Source organism: Rhinolophus ferrumequinum, chromosome 3 (genome assembly GCF_004115265.2).
Source record: "Rhinolophus ferrumequinum isolate MPI-CBG mRhiFer1 chromosome 3, mRhiFer1_v1.p, whole genome shotgun sequence".
Classification (NCBI taxonomy): domain Eukaryota; kingdom Metazoa; phylum Chordata; class Mammalia; order Chiroptera; family Rhinolophidae; genus Rhinolophus; species Rhinolophus ferrumequinum.
The window spans coordinates 84288912-84312363 of NC_046286.1; the positions used below are offsets into that span (position 1 = coordinate 84288912).

At 38.4% G+C, this 23452-nt stretch overlaps 1 protein-coding gene across 7 annotated transcripts in view; it reads right to left on the reverse strand.

Annotated features, from left to right (window-relative positions):
• Positions 1-23452, reverse strand: part of NHSL1 (NHS like 1) — a 124524-nt gene that overhangs the window by 55237 nt on the left and 45835 nt on the right. For 5 of the 7 annotated variants that reach the window (XM_033097611.1, XM_033097638.1, XM_033097601.1 and 2 more), the window contains exon 2: positions 4652-4804. In XM_033097611.1, the coding sequence (XP_032953502.1) occupies positions 4652-4804 (153 nt within the window). Of the gene's footprint in view, positions 1-4651; positions 4805-7614; positions 8195-19960; positions 20035-23452 lie in introns of those variants that run through there. The other 2 variants (XM_033097645.1, XM_033097655.1) reach the window with 2 other exon arrangements.

Below are 23452 nucleotides of genomic sequence, written 5' to 3' on the forward strand. Positions count from 1 at the left end.
AAACGCAGAGGGAACCACGTACCCTTTCCCAGAACAGAATATGTGTCTAAGTCAAAAGGGAACTAGGAGGCTTCTTGACCATGAAAGGTAGATGCAGTGACCATAAGGTAAAGTCTGTGTGTCAGGAACTGTCAGAGAAACCTGGCTGACCCTACTTGGTAAACTTCTCGGTATTTTAAGAAAGGTATACCGTTCTCTAACACTGAACAGGTTGGTGTGTTTGTGCACGCACGCGCGCGCGCGCACAGACACACAGTTTTTAATCACTTGGTAAATCCTCAACTCCTATCCGTCCAGATACAATAAATATAACCCTCTGACTCTGAATTAACACAGGCCAGATTCAACATTCCTCCCTCTGCTCACACTTCTAATTCTAGAACCACAGAGCAGGCTGACCTGCTAAAATGGATTCCTTCAGGAAAGAGTGCTGTGACTAAAGAACATTTCTGATACCAACAACAGATGCTCTGGGAACTAATTCAGGCAGGAGTGTACACAGATACAGTAAACTAAACTGCCTGTTAAACATACTGTGAGAAAGTATGTTTATCTCTCTCCCAAGTTGGGCTTTTTGGGGATGGAGCCTTAAAAACAACATGTCTTTATTTCAGCCTTTCATAAGCTCTTAATTTTCAAATGAGATTTATAGGTTGTAAAGAAATAAAATCTGCACCTCTCACAGCCTGAGCATGCCCACACCCACCCCTTAGGCCCCACTAAACTGTGGCCCTTTTGATAAAGCTAAAAATTACCCAGATAAAAATGTAATGAGATAAAGGTTACTCTTCATCACGGCTAGCTCTCATGAAGTTCACGTGGTGTTCAAAAAACTATGGAGATTAAAAGGGTGGAATTCTTCTGGAAAGTCGGTAAAAACCTGAGTGAATTCTTCCTGGATAATAGGATCCATCTTCAGAAATTCACTGTTCATTGCTAGCCAGATGTCCTGTTGAGCCAAATATCAAATAACTATTTTTAATCTAGGTACAGCAGGTCCTCCAATAACACTGTTTCATTCAACGTTATTTTGTTATAACATTTATGAGATACTGTAGGAACGGAACTCTTGTTTACGTCAACTAGCCTATGGAAAAGTTGATTTCATTATATGTCCTTTTGCTGCAGTTCCAAGAACCTATCGACAAGATTAAGTGAGAATTTATGGCTCATGTTTATATCCTCATTAGTAGTAAATCATTTCCTAAATCTCTAGTAAGAAAATAAATCAACAAAACCAAATCATGTGATCTAAGAGCATGGCCACCGAATTCTATCAAATTCTCCAGAGATTAGCCAACAACAAACACCAAAGAGCTCTGTTCTATTTGGACCAGAATACAGTGAAATTGCACAGGGAAGACATCTGCTCCAGGCACTCCACATGCTGTTTCACACGTGGTGAAAGCCCATCTCTGCTCCAATGGGGCAATGGGAGAGCGGGGGAGTGGGAGGAGTGTCTCCCAATGCTCCTCTTCCCGCAGACTGAGCTCTCTCTCCCTATGCCCTCTGTACCTCACACACTGTTGTCTGTTTACTTCCATCTTGACATCAGACAGCAAGGTCTGCTCTTTAAAGTTAGGGACCCACAAACATTTATCCATTCATTTAAAAAATCCTGGTATAGTCCAGAATTGATGCTCAAATACTTATTAAATTGTGTCTATTATCTCCCTTTATGTCCTAACTCAAACGTAGCTTTTCCATAAAAATATTTTTTAGTAAACCTGGTGCCTATCTCCACCATTCTATTGATCACTAATCATTTCTGCACTACTTTAGTAAGCAAACGTTTACAACACTCAGGGTAATTTACAGTATTCACGGTAGCATTTCCCTCCGTATGTTATGATCCTGAAGAGGAGAGCTGAGCTCCCCATAAAAACTGACACAACATTTCATACAATGAGAATTAAATGATTATGAAAACGCACCAATCTGTTTAATATTAAAGAATAGTATTCTTTCCTTAAAATTAAAGACAAGATCAAGTAAGAAGAAAAGGAACAAAATAGATTACTTACTGCGAATAGTTAGCTACCTTTCTATATTTTTAAGCAAAGATCATTGAGGTAACTTAGACTGATAACCTGATATAACATCATATCTAATAGTGCCATATATTCAGGGACTGAATTTTTTCTTTTTAATCTTCATTGATAATGAGGCAATGATTACTTTGCACTCATGTTCTGTTTATTGCAGGTTGCCAACAGGATGTAGGGAGAATGGAACATAAAGTTCTACACATGTGATTTATAAATACATAAATAAATACATAAAAAGAACTCAGACACTCTCATTTCATCTTTCTCAACCACTGTTCTTAAAGTTATTATTTTTCTAAAATCTCTTAAGGAGTATTTAAGTCTAGACTTTCAAGAACTTTCCAAAGTTATTCATTTTCTTAATGGCAAATCTCTTCAATGAATCATTTTAGGGCATTAAAGCAATTACTAAAGAAAGCATTTACCTTTTCAAAATTAAATCCAAGTGTAGGCAAAACCAGTGGTGATGAAATTTCATATGAATCTACTGAATCGTCAAAAAGAAAATAAAAATCAGAAAAATCTAGACACAGATGTTTAATTTTCTAAGGGAAGAAAGAAAAGAAAAACTCTGATCTGGTACTTGAAAATACATGAAAGAGGCAGTGAAGCCGGTTCCTGGAGAGTGACCAAAAAAACCTGGGCCTGAATATTCAAACTCACACATACCTTCCCCAAAGCACTCTCTACAAGCCAGACCACGCAGTGCTCTGCTCAGAGCTCTGAGAGAAATATGAACAACGGCACTGCCTCAGGGCTTTGTCCTGGGACCTGTGCCATTTAATATTCTTATTAATGATTTGGGAGAGGAAGGTGAGCTACAAGTGGGGAAGCTCCTTGACAAAATTTCCTGAAGATAATCGCTAGGACCTGAAGAGACCTAGTAGAAATTTTGGTTGGATTTAGGTACATTATGTGACCGACATCATGAAAGTAAAGGTCAAAGTACAACTACAAGGCCGTACAAAAGAGCCCGACCAACGCCATTCTTCTCCTTTAAGCGTACAGTCACTAAATATGTAGGTGCCTCAGGTTAATGAGAAAGGGAACCCACAATGTCCTCATTTCTGGACAGTCCGACGCCAAGACTGAAAGACGCAGGATAATTTAAGCGTTATAAAAGATTAAAGGGCAGGACTACAATCTAAAATGCTTGTGTAGCTCTGTTCAGAATACCAAACTTATGTTGAGTCCTTTGAGAGTTATTCCTTCTCTTTCTAAGCAGAAATTATCTGCTTTCTTTAACTCCCATGCAGCAATTTTTGACCCATCTCTTGAGTATTTTTCACATTGTGATTTGCAGTATAAACAAAAGTATAAATTCCCTGGGAGACAAGACATTGCCTTTGTAGTCCGCACTTCTGCCAGAATAGATTTCTAACAAATGGTTGTGAAACACAGTATCGTACAACAGGTAAGAATGTGAACTCTGCAGCCTCAGAATGTCCAAGTTTAAATCCTGGTTCTACCACTAACCATGAGTGCGTAGGAAAGTTTCTAATCTTTGTGTCTCCATTTTTTCATCTGTAACACTGGCGCAGTAACAGCAAGCAGTAGGAGTATTCTGAGGACTAAATAAGATTATACATGCAATAGTTGGCATATAGTTAAGTGTTGATGTAATTGGGCATACAGTGTTTAATGAACGGTAGCCAGTCGTCACTAATCACAGTAACAGTCCATTAATGAATTAATTACTTAATCAATGGCTGAGATACAAGTAAAATCTATCATAAAAATTAGAGGGGGTGCTCATGCTGGGTTTTCCTCATGACAGTATTTCTCCCAGATCGTAGTCTTTCACAATTAGATAAAACACAGGGCATCCAGTTCAATTAAATTTTAGATAAACAACGAGTACTTTTTTAGTATAACTACGCCCCAATATTGCATCGTAGGAGAAAAGTGGTAGAAGCAGCATCTGGTAGAATAAGAACACTGGTTGTCTGTTTTAAGAAAAAGTCTCTGAAATATTAAAAGTCTGTTACAGTACTTCCTCCCTTTTTTAAAAATCACTTTCAGGAAGCCCTCCTTGCTACACATTTACACCTCTTAACATCAACAAGTTGAAGTAAAAACGAGAATATAAACTAGATACAGGACACTCTTCCTATAGTTACTACTGACCACTGTGTACTCTGTCCATCGGTTGACAGAACCTACTTACAGGAGCCCAGTTGGGTGCTGCCCAAGTTCTGATCAATCAAACCAAGATGCACTCCTTCAAAGTCTATGTGTAGGTCCCCTTTCCTCCCAACTTGAACTAAACAGAAGAAACCATTAGAAAGCATTAGCTTTAACAAATTTGCTTTGAATACTTACAGTATGCAGATTAAATTGATACTGGTGGTTTAAACTCACTCGAGGGTTTCTAAATAGGGTGGGCTCTTTAAGGAAAGATTTGCATATATGTAAATAGTCAAGTTTCTACAAAGACAAGAACATATTAGGCCTCTCTAGGCTGTATTTATGATAGCTCATAAAGACACAGCATACTACATGTTTATTATAAATAGATCTTCTTTTGTAAATAATCAAATTTATGCTTTCAATTCTAATGGTCAGTAATCCAAGAACAACAAGCTTGCAGGTGGCAATCTTACCCCTTAGCACTGATTTGAGGTTGAGCTTGGCTTGGCGGTGCAGGTCCTCTACGCAGGGGGGTCTTGTAGTGGGAAGGAACACGTTCTCCTGCTGGTGCCATGGGGCAGTGTAGTGGACTGACCATCTACTCTCCTCATCTAGGTTGGAAACCGCTGTAAAGAGAGAGAATAAATTCAGGTGTCAAATTGAGCTTCGTGGGCTCCAAATGTATTACATCCAGATCGGTTCTTGGTGCTTCATACATCCATGGGTAAGGGCCAGCCAGCAAGGGGGAAATAGAGCAAACTCTGAATAGGATTCATCTTAGACTGCAGGGGTCCTTTCCACAGTGTTTTGTCTCTAAAGGAAACAGTGCAACTGTCCGTCATCACCCACAAGGTTTTGGTAGAACCGTTTGCTCAGTTAATTGCTTCCTAGCATTTTAGGCCCTCCCTCTACTCCAGGGTTAGAAAATGACTGACAAAATTGATAGACTTCCAATTCCTACTTAAGTCCGCCAGGACAGATATCTGTTATTCATCTGTACAATGCCACTTCATCAGTAAATGTCAGATTGTCAAGACAGAAACAAATTTCTTACTGAGCGGTAGAGACCAAATCTTTCCGCTCAAGCATTATTTTAAAACATCACTGTAAAAACTCAATTAAATTTTAAAAATTAAGCATTACATTCAATGCAGTATATTTAAATAGCATATCTAATAGAAGTAGAAATCAATTTGTGCTACAAAATTTTCTCTGTACGTCTTGCTTTCATAAAATACTTTTACATTAAAATGCTTTTCAAAAATTCCAATGTAATTGACTTTTCCCAACCTAATCCAATTCAACTGAATTTTCCCAGCACAAATGAGATGAAAACATTAGAGGGAGAAAGGATAGGTAATCACGAGAGAATGCTAAATCTCTATAATAATTTTCCTTTATTCCCCGCAGGACTTGGGATCTCTTTTGTCTATTTCCTTTTTCATGAAAACACAACCTAAAATGAGATACCAGTAGAGCCCAACATGAAACAATTTTTTAATGCTTTCTACATATGTGCCACTGTGAGCCAGGCATAGGGGAGACTAGAGAGGCATAAGAGAAAGAAGAGACTGCACTTACTGGGGGTGATAAGTCTAACACCCATAAAATCAGCAGATACAGGCTAATTGTGAGTCAGGGACGATTCTTCCCTAACTCTGACCTATACTATAGAGTGCACACTGGGCATACCCATTCCTACAATATAACATGTCTCTGGTAACTAGACCATAAAATAGATTCTCAAAATAAAATGAACAGGCGTGCATGAACTATTGAACCTTTCCATTTGAACCTATTTAAAGTTAACTCAGTGTACCCCACAGCACAGCTACTACAACTGTCATAAAGTTCAAATTAACTAATATATGTACAGTCTTAGCTCATAGCATAACTTGTGTAAAGCATGGTTGTGGCAGGAGCAGTGAAATCACTGTAAAGGAGCCCCTGACTTTGGAACCGTCATGAAGGAGGAGCTGGGCCTTTCTCAGCGCCCCTGGGAACCTGAGCCACAGGTTAGCCCCCACCCCAGGGGCCATCTTTTCTATAGCCACTAAATTCTACAAGCCTTGCTTCCAAATAATTCATTTCTTAAATGATCCCACCATCTCCATCAATTGCTAAATGAAATAATAAATATTGAGAACTAGACATCGAGTTAAAAACAGAAATGTCCTGTGTGCTTTCTGCTTTTGGAGTTTGACAAAAGAAGCATGTAAATTAGGCACCTGGCATTTCCCATAACCTCCTGTTGAACAAATGTTCTGCCTGGTGCATGTAGCTATCAATCTTAATACATAAAATCCACAAAGACCTGACTTAGCTCTGACTTACGTATCTGAGAATCTTGCACGGGGGCGGGACTCACCATATGTCCCAAAGAGAAGCCCTAGTCAATTACAATGTTTTGTGCTGATGTCCGTTTATTTGAAAGATTGAGTTACCACACTTCATACCTGGAAAATATTGAAAATTGAAACTTTTCCTATTTGCCAATTACAAATCAAATCCAAGTAATGGTATTCGAGGCTGTGTAATCGTACGATCAGCTCCACTCACTGTACAGCTACCAACTGGCTCCTATGAAAGACTGGCAGTCTCTTCCCTGGCGAATCTCAGTCTTGCCAGGGTAGATTTTAATCAGTCCATCCAAACACAGCCTCCAAGCAAGGGAGCTGCAGAAAGCGATCCCAGAGTGCAGTTCTTTGTTGCTTTCTCCAAAGTTTCTTACCAATGCATCCTCCCCATGCACATTTACCCAGTTTAATACATTGGTCCCAAAACTAAAAACTAAACTAAAATTGATAAACCAGCAACTATGTAAAAACAAAACCACATATTTATAAAAATTCTACTTCCCCGGGAATGAAGAAGAGCCTGGATTAAAGAAATTTAAACCATTGGTAAGTACACAATGGAGCCACACCACAAAAGCTGTCTACTTAACAATGACTGATCGGTCTAACAGAGTTAGTTTGTCCTCCAGCTCTAAAATACAAAACAGAGAGGGCCAGGGAGTTTTACAGGATCATCCCCACCAAAAGTATGTGACACATTACACAGAGGTTCCCTGCACAGTAAGCCAAAGAATCAAAAAAAAAAAAAAAAAAAAAAAAAAACATACGTCAAACATAAAATAAATACAAGGCTTTTTTCCCTCCGTTCTTCAAAGGGCTTCTTTTGTGAACCACAAAAGAAGTGAATTCACCTAAAATCTCAACCACGAATAAATAAGACATGCTGAGATCACATAATTCTGCCTTAGAGTTACAAAAATGTGAGGTATTTGAACAACCTGATATAGAATGGAATTTAACTTGTGCCAATTATGCTGTTTCACACTCCAAATCCGTCACTCAAAAGAATGAAATAGTACATAAAACACACACACACACACAAACACACACACACAGTGGGGAGAAGACAAACTACTTACTTTTCTTCTTAAAAAGTTTAATTAAAGACTTGATTTTTGCATTAATGAAGGCCACCATTTCCAGGATGCCTACAGAGGGCTTAGAAATTTAAATCACATTAAAAGCTCAGTCCAGAAGGCAGGTGGCAAGCTGCATCCTTCTGCTCAGATTCTAACTTCTTCCTCCGTTCCCAACCCATTAGACATCTGCCCGGGCTGATGTAACTTGGACGTTGAGCTTATTGTCAGGCAGTTACAAACCATTAACAGTCCTTGAACCTGAAAATCTCCCACTGAAACCTAATCTTTAAGGCTGAGAGCTACCAGTGACAACATGTGCAGAAAGAGAAAGCCAATCACAGTTCTTATTTGCATGATAACCACATCAGTCTTTCCGCTTCGGGGCTCATTTATTCAGTTTTCTCTCCATCAGATCAGAAGTTTCTCCTCTCTGGAGTCCACAGAACAGCAGATTTCCTCCTCGGAGTCAAGGTGAAGTAAATGTGTTCCCCATTTTCACTAGGCCACAATGAACGTCCAGATATTTTTACTGGAGCCGACAAGCCTTAGAGCAAGTCTGTGTTGATTCTTTGACTCTCCAGTTAATTCAGGCATTGGAACTGATTTAGGGGGAAAAAAGAGCCAAACTATTGTTTCCCGACCACGCCCCCCGAGCCTCTGCCTCCCACACCAAAGGAACGTTTACAAGCAGTAAAACTTTACAATAGAATGAATCTCCATGGAGCTTAAGTGATGACTTGGCTGCATTTTCGTGCAAATTAGTATGCCCTGCCTTCTCACCCAAATCTTTTTTTTCTGTCAGCCAGTGACTGAGAATCAGCATTGTAACTGCTCCAAAGTGTGATCTTGTTTGTATCTAGCAGTCACAACTCCCCTTTCCCTAAAAACTCCAACTTCCTCACTCCAAAGGAGAAATTTAAATACCCTAATCATTTTAATCTGTATTTTAAATTTAATTACCATTAAGCACCTGGTTTTAAAAAACAAAAAGTCCCACAATCCTCCCCTCCCCCGCTACTGTTATTTGGGCTGTTGTCTGACATGAATATATACTGTACTGAGTTCTGGTTCTTTAGTCCATTTGCAATTAACTTCAGAGAACTGGGGAAACACAAATAGAGAAAGAAAAATCAGAAATGGAGTATAAGCAGGTACTAGAAAATACATTCTGGGGTAAAGAAACAGGAACAAAAAGGAAGACAATACAGATCAGCCAATATTACAAAAAGGAACAAAGGAGAAGAATGTTCCTTACAACTCTCCCCAATTCTACTTCATGGAGAAACAGTTTTTGAAACACATTAGACAACCTCTTATTTCATAGCTTTGGGCCAGACTTATAACTGAATGGAAAAATGTAATAATCCACTAATTCAAAACATTTAGTTTATAACAAAAGCTCTTAGTCAAAGAATAAAATTTATATGAGGGGCTCCCTCTAGGGAACGCTTTGGAATGATTCCTCCTCAAGTCTTTTCCTCCTTTAATCTTATTTTAATCTTATTTTTTGAACAACAACAAAAGCAAAGCAAACAACAACTAAATAAATAGAACACATTATTATCATATTACCATACACATTATCACAGATTTCCAATTTGTGTTCTTTCATCCTATACATAGCTTTACTTAAAAGTAATTATATGGCCAGATGGCAAATGAGAAAGGACTGAGACTGTAAGTTAAATTATATAGCTGCATTAAATTAGTGAAAAAATTCCCCTTAGGAAAACAAATTCAAAAGCAAGAGTGACCTCGCTCTGCTTCTAAGCTGCCTCTCAACCTCATTGCCTTAGAGACGGGTAGCTGCGTGTTCTGGACAGAAGCACTCGGATTCCTAATCTATAAGTTTCTGAAGTTAAATGTCACCACACATACTAGTCATTGAAAACAGCATGTAGCTTTTCATGTGTACAACAATGGCATCCAAACACTGATTCATTCATTAAAAAGGTAAATTTGGGGCACATACATACTAAGTGCCACTCATTTGGGATACATTAGTGAGATCCCTGCCCTCACAGCGCTTCCGTTATTTTGACAACAAACTACAGTTGTATTAGAAGGTGGTAAGTGCAACGGACGAAAGAAAAAGCTGAGTAAGATGAAAGGGGCGATGGCAGTGGGAAGTGGCCAGGACACAGTATGAAGCAGAGGTAAGGGCAGACCTCATTTAACAGGCGAGGTGTGAGTCAAAACTTTAAGGAGGCGATGGCAATAAAACAAAAATCTGTACAGTGACTCTCACGGGCTCTCATTTGAAAGAGGGAGATCTATTCATTGGGTAGTGAGGCTTTTCCAGTCCTCCAGGACTCGTCAGAGATGCGCTCTAAGCAAATGACCAGTAGCAACAGTCACCCCTGGAGTGATTTCCTTTCTCGCTCAATATTAAGCTTGGTATTAAGTGGCCACAGTTGTGTAAAGACCATGACACTATTTGGTTACACATCGGTCAGCGGTAGCCGAGGGGTAGAAAGCAGGCTTCCATCCCAGCATCCCGGGCACTTTGTCCTCTACGTGCTATTCCGCGCTGCTTCATGACTCAGGCCCAAAGTCCACGTCTTCAGGGAGCAGCCAAATAAATTATGGTATTTATTGGGTAACATACTTAGTTGTGTTTTGAAAAAGCTTATTGATTATAAAGATTTCCCCAAGAATTTTATCATCTCTTCATATCCTGCATATAAGCATGAAAACAGGGCAGTGTTTTCATCTTATAATTTGTATTGCCTCGATGTCACAGTTTATTGAAGAGCCATGTCTTTCTGGGAACTCTAGTATTTTTTGATAGCTCAGTTTCTACATTCAACGGAAAATATATAAATCCATGGTACTTCCTATTCCAACATTAGCTCTATAAGAGCATCAACAGTTAAAAAAAAATTTTTTTTCCCTAAAATCCCAGACATGGAAAACTTGACAATGTAGCCTAGGAGTGAAGACCCCACGTCTGGAGCCACCCACGGAGAATACTAGCCACTTACTAGAGGACTGACCTCTCCATACCTTGGTCTTTTCATCCGTAAAATGGAGGTAATAACAGGATTTACATTCTAAGGTTATTAAGCTGCTAGAACAGTACTTGATATGTGGTAATCATATATAAGTATCTGTCAGATAGATGAATAAAATCTCAAAGAGATAGCTGAGTTGCCCTAAGTTTAATAAAGGGTCAGTCATGCCCTAACGGAAGGGGAATCCACAGACCGCACAGTTGTCTTTCGTTTGTCTCAGAGTTAAGCCGCCCGCTCCATGAATGATAGGTCTAAACCTATCACTTCCAGTTTTAATGCATGTTATCTTTTTTCTACGACCTAAAATTCCATCTTGAATCATTAAAAAAAATTCTCAGTGGTGCCCAGTGAACTTCTAACTAGTACCAATGGTCTTTTTCTCTCTCCTCATCTTTCTAATCATATACTGCGAATGACCGATTTCTGGAGCTCTTAACACCGCAGCACACTACAGTTGACCCTTAAACAATACACATGTGAACTCCATGGGTCCACTTATATGTGGATTGTTTGTCAATCAATATTGTAAATGTGTTTTCTCTTTCTTAAAACTTTCTTAATAACATTTTCTTTTCTCCAGGCTACTTTATTGTAAGAATGCAGTATACAATACATGTAACATGCAAAATATGTGTTAATTGCTGGTGTTGGTTTAATAGATGGTCAACACTAAGCTATTAGTAAGTAGTTAACTTTTGGGGGAGTCAAAAGTTATACATGAATTTTAGACTGTGCAGGGGCCGGCGCCCCTAACCCCTACATTGTTCAAGGATCAACTATAGTTCCTTTCCTACATCTGATCGCTCCTTCTCTAGATTTTGACAAACTCCTCACAATTTCAGAGAGCTAGTCCTTAAACCTCTGTCCTATGCTATTTACTTCTCCTTTGAAACCTTAATAATTTTGTAAGGCAGCCATCAGCAAATTAAGGCCCTTGGGCCAAATCCCGCTAGGCACTTTTTAAAAGGTTGAACAAGAAAATTGAAAGAAGAAGAATATTTCATGACATGTGAAAATTACACAAAATGCAAATGTCAGCGTCCATCCAGTAATAAAGTTGCAATGAACACCACCACAGCATTTGTGTATCTATTGTCTATGGCTGCTCTCAGTCTGCATGCAACAGCAAAGCTGAGTAGCTGTGACAAAGAATACGATCTGCAAAGCCAAAAATATTTATTATCTGAACCTTCACAGAAACAGACTGCTGACTCATGGAGTAAGCTTCTACCGTTAAACACCCTGCTTAGTCTCCATCTCTATCTATTGTCTTTCATTTGTCCTCCATTTTCATATCGGTAACTTCTACTCAAATTTTACATTATCTCAAACTGAAGATCTAATTTAAGCCAATTTGATTTCCCCCCAAACCCTAGCTGCTTATCAAGAACTTTCTAATTGCTAGTAGGTCTATAATAAAGTTTTCAATGAATCAGACAGGTTGAAAATGAGAAAACTGAGATCTAGAAGCTAATGCATGTCCAAGCTAAGATGATGAGAATTGGGGTGTCCTAATCCCTCTTTTATTAGCAATAAGTTTTGAAAAGATATCTTTAGTTAGTACATTGAAGTTAATATATCTTACACAAAAGTCCTTGCTGGGACACATAAGTAATAAAAATATTTAAAATAAATCATTGTTTTTCTAAAACTACTATCAAATATTACAAAGAAAAATATGCTCTGGCATCACCAGAATGATCCTGGTGGCTTGTCCTGGCCCAGGATTTTGAAATTCTATCACTACTATTGTACAAATATTGGCATCCTTATTCATAAAGTTTCAACATTTCTGCTTAATCGGTCACTGAAATGATACCTTATTTATAATCAAATTTAAAACTTTTTCCTTCTAGGAATCATCTGATTATTTTTACAGTTATCTGATTACTTCTCAGGAGTTCGGATACAACATGCCAGCAAAGAGGTATGGAATATTTTGCAGTCATACATATTCTGAAATTTTTAACTGTTAACTGTGCACTTATGTTCAACCATTCAGCAATTTTCCAAGGAGCACTTACTCGCTGGCTTGTGTTAGGCATCTGGGTGAAAAGTCAATCAAACATAGTCACTGACCTTAGAAAGGTCACACAGTCCAGTGGGGCTGTCACACCCGGACAGATAAACACAATAAAATAATGAATAAGCATAAGGAGAGAGATAAGACCATGCTGTCAATGGGACCCATGACAAAGGGCACAGAACCTCATTTAGAAAGCAAACAGCTGTTAAGGAACAGGAGAGAAGAGGGGACTCAGGCAAAGCACAGTCATAGGACACACGGAGGTCTGCAGACACTTAGGTGTAAGCTTATAGGAGAGTGAGATGTGGCCGGAAGTGGCAAGGGAGGTAGAGAGAGAGAGACAGGGGCCAGACCCTGAAGGGCACTGCTTGAGTGCCACATGGGGTAGGTTTTTAGTTGGTGGGCTACTAGGGAGTCACCAGAGGAGTTTAAGTAGGAAAGCCCTATGACCAGTGCTGCATTTGAAAAAGATCAGGAGTGCTGCATGATGTGTGTATTTGAATGGGTGCGACTGGGGGCGCAGAAAGGAACTGGGGAACTGGTGCGGCAATCTACTTCACAGGTGAGGAGGTCAGAATCACTTCCGTTTTAGGGCTACTTTTCTGCAACTCCCTTGGTCTTACGAGCCTGCATTTAACAGTTTGTAAGTTTTCAGGAACGATTATATACTTAAGGTATAATAAAGAGTAAAACCCTAGCTATTAAATAAATGACTCTGTTATCATTCATGCTTTCATCTGTAGTACACAACCTTGAAATATACTCTTATTGTTTTTATTAAGGACAAAACATGATATTCTTAAACCTAAAAGCTTCTTCAGAGCAGGGTTGTCTAAGCCTCCCAGGACTCGTGGATAAGGCTTCCACCCCTTTCATACCTTCCCCGCTTTCCCGTGGCCATTTACGCAAAACCTCAGCTCTCCGAGCTGCATTACAAGCAGTTAGGGTATAAAAAGTCTTTATTTTGAATCTAAAAATAGTCACAAACTTTGTTAAACAATATTTTCTAAAAAGGAACTTTTTCAAAAGTGTGTATAGTTTTTTCAAAAACTATACACAGGAGTTATAGGCAAAACGAAGCGTATCATATATACACATTTTGAACTCCACAAAATAGAATCCTAGATCAAATGAAAACGGAATATATAATCAATAAAGATCACTGTGGTCTTCTAAGTTGCAAGGAGAGGGAAGGAAAAGAAAAATTAGATATAATGGAGTCCTTTTCTGGTTAGGGTCGTGTACCAAGGGATAATTTTAAATACTTCTCAAAGGAATTTAGCTCTTCAAAAATTGAAAATTTCTCAGCCCACCACTATCTATAAACGGTGCTATCACTGACTGTCAATTTGTTTTAGGCTAGCTTTTAAAATCAAGCTTAACATCTGAAACAGAAGATTGTACATGACTAAGCTAATTTAGGAGTACTCTTATCTTTATTCATGGTTAAAATACTTGAAATGCAATTTTTAAATCTACAAACACACCCATTATCTCTTATACTTTTCAGATTCATTAAAACATTGGGAAACATCATAGCAGAAAGTATCCCACATAAACCCCTGGTCCTATCAAATAAAATGCACACACTTAGCAAGTCTTAGCACACTTAGCAAGAGATTTTTGAAATTTCTAAAAATTAACTAGCAATATAATCCACTTAATAAAGCTTTTGTAATAGATAAACTTATCATTTAGGCCTTATCTTTTGTTTATTAAGAAACAAAGTCTTCCCATAACTTTAACTTTTGGAGGAAAGAATTAAGTTTCATGTTTTTATAAACACTTTCATACTGAGAGCAATTATATAGTCTATAATACTTATATATCAAAATAATAATCATTATTGAATCTGCAAAGCAAATCAATAGCACAGGCAGATGAATTAATACAATCAATAAATGTGTAAAAGAATAAATTTTAAAAACATCACTACCAGATAAAATACAGGATTGTCCAGATAAAGTTGAATTTCAGATAGACAAAATTTCATTGTTAAGGGATTTTTCAAAAATCTACAGTAAAATTCATTTGTTAATACAATTGTAATTTATGATATTTAAGTAATAGTCTTAAGTATTTGACATAACAGATGGAAAAATATACTTTATATTATTCAAATTAAATTGACATAGGTTCTTGCTGTTTCACATTTAACACATTAGAAACAAACCAAAAGATGAATTGGTCACTTGTGACTAACGAATCAATCTTACTTTTCACATCAGGGATTTTTCTAACAAATTACTAATATTTATCTCTCCGAAGTTTAACATTTTAAGCATTTAAAATTCCTACTTTTCTTTGATTTACTTGCCTGTTAGCTGACACATAAGAGGAATGCTAGAGCACTTTCCCAGTGGAAGGACCAGCCTGCCACCTCCCTAATCCAGCAGACACTAAGGGGACAGCTAGTACTATGTGCCCCAATGTGATGAAATAGCGAGCATAAATATCACCTATGGTAAATTCAAGTTAAACATTTTTGATAAGTTAAATTTTTCTAGTTTACAGAGAGTACAAGAGCTAGAGGAAAAAACGAAAACAATCAGTCAAACCAAAAGTGAAACATTTTGCTGGTCTGTCCTCTCCAATAAGTCAATTAAATAATAATAATAGTAATAATGAGGAGGAGGAGCCAGATTAAGAGAGATTTAAGGAACATCACATCACAGCCAGATGCACGACCCTGGATAGGATACTAGTTTGAGATAAACCAGCTCTAAAGAAAGGCCTTTTTTAGACAAGCGGGGGAATTTGAATATATAGGTGTCATCTTATTCTTATGTTTTCACAATTGCATACTGAGGCTTAAAAACACACATAAAGGGTTTAAAAGGTAATGTTATAGAGATACTCTCCACAGAATGAAAACATGTGTCTCACAATACATGCTCATGAAGATTATTTTAACTGTCCCATGAATCATGTTAATTTCACAAAGTACATTTAAAATCACCAATGTTCTAGAACTTCATGGTACAATGATCTTTTCTTTCTTTTGTTCTGAATTAACCTTTAATAATGAGTCATATGGCATACTGAAAACAAGACAAATGGAAATCGCTCTCTTCATCAGTATCTGGTGTGGGGAGTGGTTGGGGGTAGAAAGGGAAACCTTAAAGGATGATAATATATCAATTCTTTAGGAGGAACTTGATCTGACACCCACTTTGCCAGTTAATTCTGATGCGAGGAAACACCCTTCACTCTGCGCTGAAGCTAGAGGCTCCTGCTGTGGATCCTAGTTAATAATTTAATCTAAACCATTGGTACCATCTGCTCCGTCAATTTCAAAACGTCTGCTATCCTGTGACTAGTTTAGTCAAGCCACAATATTCATGTGACACATGTTGAACAAATGAAAGGCAAGGCAAACAAAAAAAAACGTTCTATGAAAAAAGAGAAACCCCAATCAAAAGTGCAAAACACAAAGGGAGCCCTGCTGACATCGCATTCAAAGTTCCACCCTGCCTGCAGGGATGGAAGGGTGCACTGTTTCTCTAATGCAGGCAGTGTGACAATGAACAAACTGGAGATGATGGACGTGAGGTGGGAAAGACAGGGAAGAGCTTTGTGAAGGGAATGAGGTTGGAAATACAGAGGGTGCCAAAAAATGTAAACACAGTTTAAGAAAGAAAAAACTGTATTAAAATTGTAATACTCAATATATACCGATAACAAAAGATGAATACAAGTCATATTTGACTTCTGCAATTACAAGAGGTGCTCAGAGTGGTTACCATCAGCGTCCAGACACTTCTGATTACAGCGAACTACTGCTTCAGCAGCATTGACTAAAGTGTCCACTTGCATAGATTTTTTTTAGCACCCCCAGGAATTATGAGTAGGGATACAGCAAGGGCAAGTTGGAAAGGAGAGATTTCACAGGTTCCTAGAAAATTACAGTTGAGAAGAGTACTAAGGAATACCAAACCAACTCCATTTATTTTACAACATAAGTGACTTGTAGTAGATCACAGAGTAACCCAACATCTGAGCTAATTCGTCTTGTGCTCCAGGTTTCGATACACTGTGCTACCTCTGCCTTCACAGCAGAGCGTTGTCGGGGCAGAGGGTCCAATCACCCACACTGATTCCTGCCTCGGGGCCTTTGCACTTGATCCCTGACATCCCCTGGGCATGCCCCTACCCATTTGTCAAGTGGTAAGTCAAATGTTAACCTTCCTTAAGAAGCATCCCTTGATAGAGCTTTAGTAAGTCTTTATTTCAAAAGTATATGACAGTTTACTTCAAGGACAACTTCCTCAAAAGTGAACTATCTATCTGTCTTGCAGAAAGAGAATGAATAATTTCATTAACTCTTTGAACCCGTTATTCTTCCTGGCATGTTGTATAGCCCTAAGTCATCCACCCAAGTAATACTGTTCATCGAATTCATTCTACTCAGCCTGCATTAGGTAGGTATATAAAGGTGAGAAATCATGGACAGAAACTTCCCTCATTTAGGTGAGAAACAATTATATGAGTAGAGCTATGTGCTAATTAGTCCAACTGTAGAGTTAGCTCACTTTTCCTTTCCCGATTCAAATGTCATTCAAAACACATTTTCTGAATGCATATTGAGGGTCTAGCACATCTTAGAGAAAAGAATACTTCTCAATCACTTTAAAATACATTTTCTGTGCTATTTAAGTTTAACATAATCCTATCCCTTTATAATAAAAAAAAGGGAAATTAATTTTAATTTTTGAAAAAAGAAGTAATGCAATCTTTCCTTTAAAAATCTTCAGGGAAGAAAAAAAATCTCATTGTGGAATGAAAAGCCAAAGTGTAATGTGATGGTCTTAGAAATCTAATTTAAGAGAGTCATGTGACTAGCCTAAGTGCTTTATATTCTGGGCTCTCTTATACTTCTTAAATTGGACAATATTAAGAACCTGCTTGAGTGACAGTGTTACAAAACCTACAAGGAATCCATACTTGAGAAGAATTTCCTGCTTAGAAAAAACTGGATAGCAAAGGAGACTTCCTGATCAAAACTGCCAGGGGAAAACTGACAAAATAAAGTAGAAGGGCGCCACCTACAGGAGGACGCTGTACGCTCCATGAAACACTGGTTCAGAAGAATGATTCCTGCTGCAGTCTCTTGACAGAAGAGCTTGGAATAAAGGGCTCTGGTTTAACACACTCCCATTCCCCGTCATGCTTCAAAAGAATGTTCTCATTTTCTTCCACCAAAGAAAGTCCCTACTCTATAAATCTTGGTGCCCCCCTTTGAGCCTCAATTTAGACAAAGTGGATCTCATACGTAGAGAAAAATTTGTGAATATTCATAAACTATCTGCAACCGAGCTCAGGTTAAGGAAGCACCCCTGAGTTATAGAAAATATTTCTGAATCAATCAGAGGGTAACTCTGTGTAACTGAATGACTAGGCTAAGACAAAAAGAGGTCCACATCAATTTACAACCAAAGGTAAAATCTCACAATAAGTGAACGCAAAGAAGAGAAATTTCACTTGGGGAGAAGAGCTTCTGAAACCATAATGTCCATGAATATAAAAAACACTTTATTTAATGTTAAATGACCAAAAGGAAATCAAATTTATTATCACCTAAGTTCTTTCCAGGTAACGATCCATAACTATAAAGATTTAGAGAAAAGAATCATTTGAACTAATTATTTTCTAAGCAATGGAACAATCTCATGAACTATTCAGTTTTTCTTTTCTCTCCTTCCTGTGATTTCTTATATTGTTTCACATATGGTTAAAATAAATGTTATAATTAATAAGCAGTGTGATCCCTTGCTTTTGTTAAGAAGCCAGCTGGTTCACATACAAAAAGGTAATTAGACAAATTAAGATAGACTGCTTTCATTTGCTGATGAACTGACAATAATATTTATAGTTAAATGTCTCCAACTGTATTTGGCTTTTTAGTAATGGTCAAGGTTGATCTAGGCAAAGATAACATTGATTAGTGTTGGATTTTTTAAAAAAAAATTCATTGTCTTAAACTATTGAATAAACAGCAGCAGAATTCTTAAAACAGAGAACCCAGAGCTCCTTATTAAGCCTGAGTGCTGTGAAGGTTTTATGTAATTATACTGGAGGTGACACAGCAGGAGCTAAGGAAGGGCAGCCTGGCATAAAATGATACTCAGAATTAGTCTAGAACTGTACAGAAGTACAGAACTTCCATCAAAGTCAGGCAGTTGAAGACTTCTGAACTGAAGAAAACCTTCCGATAAACTCAGTTGTTCATATTCTTTCACTGGTTTTTCTTTTTCAATTCAGAAAGACAAGAATATTTTTAATAAGGTAATAAGAAATGAGAGCAAGCGACAAGAATGAAAACATCAATTATTGTATGGAGACATGTTACTCAGTTCTTCTAAACTTTAGTAACCTAGTCTTTCTAAAGCAAGGATTTCACAGGGTAGGTTTCTGAACTGACAGGGCAAGAGTGCGCCCATGCTTGTTTGGCATGCCCTGGCACTAGAGGGCAATACAATTAGGGCACAGCTGGAAGAGAAGGGAGGCATGTTGATTGCAGCACCCACAAAGTCTCTGAGAAAAATCAAATGCTCATCAAAACAATAATTGTAAAAAATGACATGCTTAGCTCCTCCTCATCAGCATCACGGGGATTTGAAACAGAAAACAGACAAAATAATAATTAAAAGAAATAATAATGGAATTCTTCACATCTTGGTGATATTCGGAAGGATTCAGATCAGCAGTCTTCGTCCTGTGCCCAGCAATATTTTTAACATTCAGCCAAAAATATGAAGGTTGGAATTGTAATGACAGGTGAGGATATTTCATAATTCAGTCCAGTGTTTGATATCTTTTGCTTTTTTCACTAAAGGAAAAAGGTGACGGGGGTAGAAATCACTATAGGAATTTGACTGACAGTGAAGACATAGGCAATCAATGTTTTCCTGAGGCAGAATAAAAAGGAAAAAAAAAGATATCTGAGGAGAAAATAAAACCGATTGGTTCTTCCAATGTCAAATAGTTTCCTCAAACCTCTCTCAGATTTTACAGTGGCTCTCAGAAAAGTCAGCTTGGTCCATTTTTACCTTATCTGAAATACCTATCTCTTTGTGAGTGGCAATCCATATAAATCATTATATGATAAAGCAAGTTCAAACAAAGCTGTCACAATCCATTTTCATTAGCAAACTGTATTTAATTAAGTATACATTTAGGCTACCTAGGGCAGTCCTAAAATACCTACACTTTTCCATATTTGTCTGGATGTTAATGCACAATCAGCTTTCATCTGACTGGAATTTAATTACTTTATTATAACTGTTTTCCAAAGAGAAATACTCACCAACTGCACCCCACTGGATAGAGGAATCAGCCACAGACTCCAGACAATATAGTACATTCATTATCAAAAATAAATCCCAGCACATCTACGGAGAGCTCCTTTCAGCAGGACGTCCCATGTCGAAGTAGGACAAAATGCACTTCTTTGCCCAGTGACCTCCCTCTTCCTCACTACAATCACAACTGCCCATCACCAACGACAACACTATATACTGAATTTTCTATCTTCAGTTCAATTGTGTTTAACAGCACCACCCCCACCCCTCCCCCCAAAAAACCAGCCTCTTCTTTCTGCAGCTGCTGAATGCCACAAATAGCTTCTTGTATAATTTGACTTAGAATGCACCCCAAACTCAACATGTTGAATGGCAACCTGAATGCTTCATTCAGAGAGGACTAAAATGTGTAGAATGTCCTAAAAATCTCCCAGTGGCAGAGGGGATCATTTGGAAGTCTTGGGGAGGAGGACTGCTTTCAGCAGCGGTCTACAAATTCTTCTCAGGTCTATGTAAATGGCGAGAGATCCGTTTCAGAAGATTCCCACAGTGATCAAAGGAGGACTAGCGAATTCCCCTGAGCCTGCCGTCTAGATAGCATTTCCCAAAAGTTGCCTCCATTCTCCACAAGAAATTTATTTTTCTTCCTGCTTTCCTAATAAAAGCACCTACCCTCAGTCTACTCATGCGCTAGCATCAATTGTCCATCCTTAGGGTGATTAAAACATTTTTTAAGTTGTTTGGCTTAATGCTTTGTATATTTTACACATGGCAAGCCCTCCTTCTGGTATTTTTGTAAGCTCCTGGAGGGCCAGGGCCACATCCATGAAGTTGACTGCACAGCGCCAACCTTGGGGCCACGCAAAGTCAGTAGCTCTGCAACTTGACACAATGTGATGACATATAACATTCACTGGCTCGTTCAAAGAAAGAGGATAATTACCCATCTTTATGAAAACAGACTGAAAAAGCATTTGTCCTATATAGTGCATAATCGTCTAACCTCTATGAAAATGCTCCTTAAGAAATAGCTTGCAAATACTGAACAAAAATTTCCACACAGATAATGGCTAGTTCAACCTCATGAATGCAAGTTATTTTTTGAATAAGCTTCCTGGTGTGTTAAATTTGGAATTTATTTTCTTGAATATGAAGTACATTGGCAATCAAATGATTACAGGAGAGGGTGGACAAAGGGAGAAATAAGAGGTAAAGGAAAAAAACTCTTACGGTTGTTATGTGAAAAAATAGGAGACAGAAGAACCAGTGGATCACATTTTACCTGCTCTTCTCATCATCCTCGGATTAATTGCCATTTCTTCAGGAAAGCAAACCTTTCCTGACCTTCTGACTCTGCTTACACCTCCTGGTACTCGTTCTCATTGAGACCTGTTTTCCCTTTCATGGCACTACTAATTGTTTTTGGGTAATTATTTGTTTAGTGACTGTATCTCCCATGAGAAACATGATCCAGACCACAGAACAGAGGCCATGGCTGGCTGGATCCACTGGGTCTGGGGGCTGAGCACCAGATCTGATACACAGTAAGCATGCCATTAATATTGTTTTATTAAAGGAATGAATTACAGGAAGAAAAGAAATAGTTTAAACAAAGTGAGTGCTAGAGAATCTAGCTTTGTTCTGTGGTATTAAAAAAACAAACAAACTAATGTTAAAGTATCATAGCTTGGATAGAGAGCTTTTAGCTAGAGACAAAAGTTCATTTCAAAAAGTCATTTCTTTCCAGCCTTGACTGCTTCGTTAAAGACACCACTCACCAAGCACCACTCTAGGCCCTGGAGACACCAAGATGAAGACAGCCTTCTCATAGAAAGCCTCTCTGACCTTTCCATCTCCAATGCCCTCTCCCCAGGAGAATGGACTATCCTCTCTCCTTTGTGGCTTATCCACCCTGAAAGGTGCTTAATCTCTCTCCCCTATTAGCACCTTCACCCCTTGAAGACAGGAACTGTGCCTTTACTGGCTGTGGAATGCCAGTGAACTTGTTGACTGAATGACAAAATGAATGAATAAATGTACTCCTTGTTCATTCTTCTTCCACTGATGGAAGAAGACAGACACAATCAAATGGTAATAAGATACATTTTAAAATAGAGGGTGCCCTCTAATGGGGGCTGGAAAGAAATAATATCAGAGAAAAATTGATGAAGGAGGTGATATGTGAGTTAGACCCTGAGGGGTGCACAAGGCTTTGGTAGATGGAGAAGGATATGAAACACATTCCAACTAGAGAAAAGAGAAAGAGCAAAAGCATAAAGAAAAAATCAAGTCATGTGTTTGCTGGGAGTATTGAGTCACATGTATAACGGATGGTTATACACAGCCCGTGAAACCGCCTTGCAGAACACACTGCATGTGAGTGGCTGTGAGCTGGAAACCACATTTCCCAGGCTCCCTTATACCCAGGCTTCCTGATTTGCAAGTTGGTATACCTGGTGAACTTGGGTAAGGACTTGAGTCCACGCTCCTGCTGCTTTGGCTATTGCTGCTGCAAAGTTTGACTGTTCAGGGATTTCAGAAGTAGTGGTAACTGAAGTCTCAGTATCTAGTGCCTATTTTCATGGGGACGGTAGGCAGGGTAGGTGGCATTCATTTTGCTGGTAAGGTACACAGCTGAAGCACTGTGGTCTTGGAGTAAAAAATGGGGAGCCACTTTCTGACTGAAGCAGAGGTCACAGCACCCTTGGTGAGTTCTGGATGGTGGTGGGGGTGATGGTATTCTGTGAGTCATTCTTTGGGAGTTCAACTTGGACCCATTCCCCAAGCTTTTCCAATGATCTTGTAAATACCATATACCCAGTGTTAAATCCCCTTCTGTTTACATCACTGACTGCAACTGAATCTGCCTTAGATAACTGGCTGGTCCAATGGGATGACAAAGTGGGGTTTGTAGGGGTGACAGTGGGAGACATGGCTGGAAAAGTAAGTCACAACCAGTTGTGAGGAACCTCGCATATCAAGTCAAAGGGATTAGACCTCATTCAGTTAGTAATAGTTAAACATCAAAAGTTTTCATACAAGATAGTGGTTTGTGTATTAGAAAAATTTTAAGGACTAAGGAAAACTGAACTAAAATGTAGGCAAATTCTACTCCAAGATGAACTAATACTGATGAAAGAAGGAATGGAGACAAATAGTCCGTGCTCCTTATGTTAATGATTTCCCCATGCCTAACCTTTGGCTGTATCATAACACTTCCTGCTTCTCTTGAATGCTATACCTATTCCAGGTAGGACACCAACTGCCCAGGACACAGGATACAGTCAGTCACCTACTGACAAAGGTTAGCCTCTCGTTTCACCAGTCTCTCTTCTGGTTTCATGTTGTTGGGCAATTTTGAGTGAACATCTTAGTTCCTGATTATTTCCTACTTTGACAGACTGGTTTTTTCTAAGAGTGGGGTTTGCATAAATGTCATGGTCATGATTGAAGCCCATAAATGAAAAATAACATATTCTCTGTATTTATTTTTAAAA